This window comes from Empidonax traillii, unplaced genomic scaffold (genome assembly GCF_003031625.1).
Source record: "Empidonax traillii isolate 1590-97213 ecotype Southwest subspecies unplaced genomic scaffold, ASM303162v1 scaffold1799:size61082, whole genome shotgun sequence".
NCBI classification, from domain to species: domain Eukaryota; kingdom Metazoa; phylum Chordata; class Aves; order Passeriformes; family Tyrannidae; genus Empidonax; species Empidonax traillii.
This window is the reverse complement of record NW_020956992.1, coordinates 7836-10537: the sequence shown is the minus strand read 5'-3', so window position 1 is coordinate 10537 and position 2702 is coordinate 7836. Positions and strand designations below refer to the sequence as shown.

The 2702-nt window shown below is 45.4% G+C and overlaps 1 protein-coding gene across 1 annotated transcript; it reads right to left on the bottom strand.

The window, feature by feature from the left end:
• Nucleotides 1–273: 273 nt before the first annotated feature.
• LOC114071033 (sulfotransferase 6B1-like) lies at nucleotides 274–2691 on the bottom strand. Its single transcript, XM_027908692.1, has 3 exons — nucleotides 2298–2691; nucleotides 1728–1884; nucleotides 274–621 (listed from the first exon to the last, which is right to left on the bottom strand). The coding sequence occupies exons 1-3, from the start codon at nucleotides 2325–2327 to the stop codon at nucleotides 491–493; spliced, it is 318 nt and encodes a 105-aa protein (XP_027764493.1). The 5' UTR covers nucleotides 2328–2691; the 3' UTR covers nucleotides 274–490.
• Nucleotides 2692–2702: the final 11 nt, after the last annotated feature.

Below are 2702 nucleotides of genomic sequence, written 5' to 3'. Positions count from 1 at the left end.
GTCAACACCATAGTAGCCATGGCAGATCTAAACCCAGACTACCATGTTCTCCCTGTACACAGACAGTTGTGGGTTTAGATCCACACCATATATCCATGTAAAGTCCACTGTGTGCCAGAAGAAGAGGCTCTGTGTTATCTCTCTGCCTTCCCACTGAGCACTGCAGGGGCCTCATTACCGTTTTAGGCTGTGAAGCAGAAATAGGGAGGCCACTAGACTGGTTCTAAGATGTTTGTGCACCATCTTCCTCCTGGAAGGATACCAGGCATTCACTTGAGGTATACACACATTTTATTTGGTTACATCAAGCAAAGCACATGCCCTAGACCCAGGACCCACCTAAGAATTACCACTCAAATTCTTGGAGACATCAGGTAGTCCTTAAAGGGGGTTTTCTGTTCTCTCATGGAAAGGAAAAATGGGGACTATCCAATTCTGGAGAAACATCTCTGGAACATGACTTGCTGTCATGCTCCTCATCTGCTTATTTTCAGGCCTTGCAGTACACATCATATTTTATCTTCGCTGCCATCTTTGTTCCTCCTAGAGTATCTTTAAATTTCCAATACATTTCTTCATTCTGAGCCTTAGAGCTGAGATCTTTCCAGCTCCCAACAACTCCTGTGTAAAACAAGTACCAAAAGCTGAAGGAAGATGCTCCTGAGAGAATATAATACCTACACAGCAATGGGACAGTTACTGCCTACACAAGGCAGGATCTGATTTATTCCTCTGAGAAGTCTGATTGCCTGAGAGAGGCAATGTAGCAAAGATTAGAATAAAAGGCTGTAGCCAGACCACGGGGAGCACTGTTGGTGGACTGCCTGCATGCCCACCCTCCTCCTCCAGAGGGCTTCCATGGTGCCTTCATGAATCTTTTACACAGAAGAGAGGAGAATCTGCTTTTGTCACCAGGGAAAACTCATTCATGAATTGCTTTCTCTGAAGAGGGAAGTTTTTTGTGGTAGGTGGTAGAGAGGAGAGTGGCTAAATCCCTCTTCCTCCAGGGAGTCATGAAGGAAAGAGATTAAAGCAGGACCATATCCAGAGTGTTCAGAAACCAAAAACTCCTGATGCCATGGGGAGCAGGCGGGCTGCCAGAGCTCTGACCCCAGCCCCAGGTCTGTAAGGGACCATCTCTGTGGTCACGACTGTCACATGCATTGAGAGAAGATAAATTAAGCTCTCACTGAGAAGGTATCAATAAGATGCTTATGAGGCCAGTAGAGCAATGAGCAATGCATTCCCTTGAGGTTCAAGAGATTCTTGTCCCATTAGCACACCTCTTCTCAAAGGGAACTTTCATGAAGTGGCATTTGCAGCCTCATCACCTGATCAACAGGCAAAGGCCACACCACAACTCTTCTGCACATAGTAACGGTAGAGCCTAGGCAGATTTGGTGCAAAGTTGTTGGCATAACCTCAGCAGTGTTGGCCCACACCTTCGCACCTCACTTGCCTAACTAACCAGGGCTGCTACACAAAAAAAGACCAACACGGAAGCAATGACTGAGAACACAAAGCCCGTCACTCTGATAAACTTCTCACAAACAACCCCCAAATCCCATCACTGGCAGAAGCTTGCACAGGATGCCACAAGAGAGAAATTAACTACACTAGTCCTTTGTATACAATCTAATGAGTTCATGGCTAAGTGAGAAAACGTATGCAAAACTCCTTCTAGAGTTCTACTTCAGAAGGTAGATTCACCATTTGCAAAGACTTACCCTTCCTGAAGAGGACATCCCCAAACTTTCCATGGGTTTCATTGGATTTCTCTTTCATAGCTTTGAAACTGGTTTTCTTGGTAATTATGGAAAAATCTTCCTCACAGAGGGAGAAGCCAAAGAAGACAGCAACCTTTTTCATCCCCTGTACCTGGTTCTACCCTAAGGTATATAGCACAGAGGTGAAATGAAAAGATTTGACAGTGTGGCTGTGGCATGGAGCCAGTACCCAGTGGGAAGCGCAGCAAACGAGGCTGTCTCCCACATATGTCACCAAGAGCTCTAACAGAGAGAAAACTCACACATACTGCCCTCAGATTCAAGGCTTTTTCTCATTTTCTCAAAGCAGCTGTGCCTTTGGCAGATATGACTCCTTTCACAAACAGACAAGGGTATCCTCCTTCTAAACCCCATAGTCCTCCCCTAAACATAAAAGAGTAGCTCAGAAAGGCACACCCTTCCTAACAGGCTAAAAGGCTTAAATCAAGAGTTTCTACTTTCCCATCCCCATATATATCAGGAGGGTTGCATAGAACACTCATTAAGGAAGAGCTGGGTGAAATGTCACACCTCTTTGAGTTCCTCGTAGCTTATTGTCATGATTCTCTCATTGACGATGTATTTGTTTCATTTCACTAGGTGGTAAAAGTAGGATCCCTAGGCCACTGGAAAAAAAGAAGAGGTATAGCTGCGTAGACTACTCCCAAAACCCCAAAACAAGCCCTAAATCAAACCAGTCAGTCAAGAGAGCTCTCTAAGCCTGGCACTGGGATGGTGAAGTACTGACCAGCTCAACATGCCTCTTCGTTCTCCTGAGGTCAGTGCAGAATGCCCCAGCTACGGCCACTTGGTAGCACCAAACCACAAGCTCTGTTGTCAGAATGGAAAAGTCAAGCTAAAGCTTTCTCATGATCTCTGTTCTGAGTTGAAGGCAAAACTCTGATTCTCTGGTACTCCCTGTTTCTGCTCTAACAT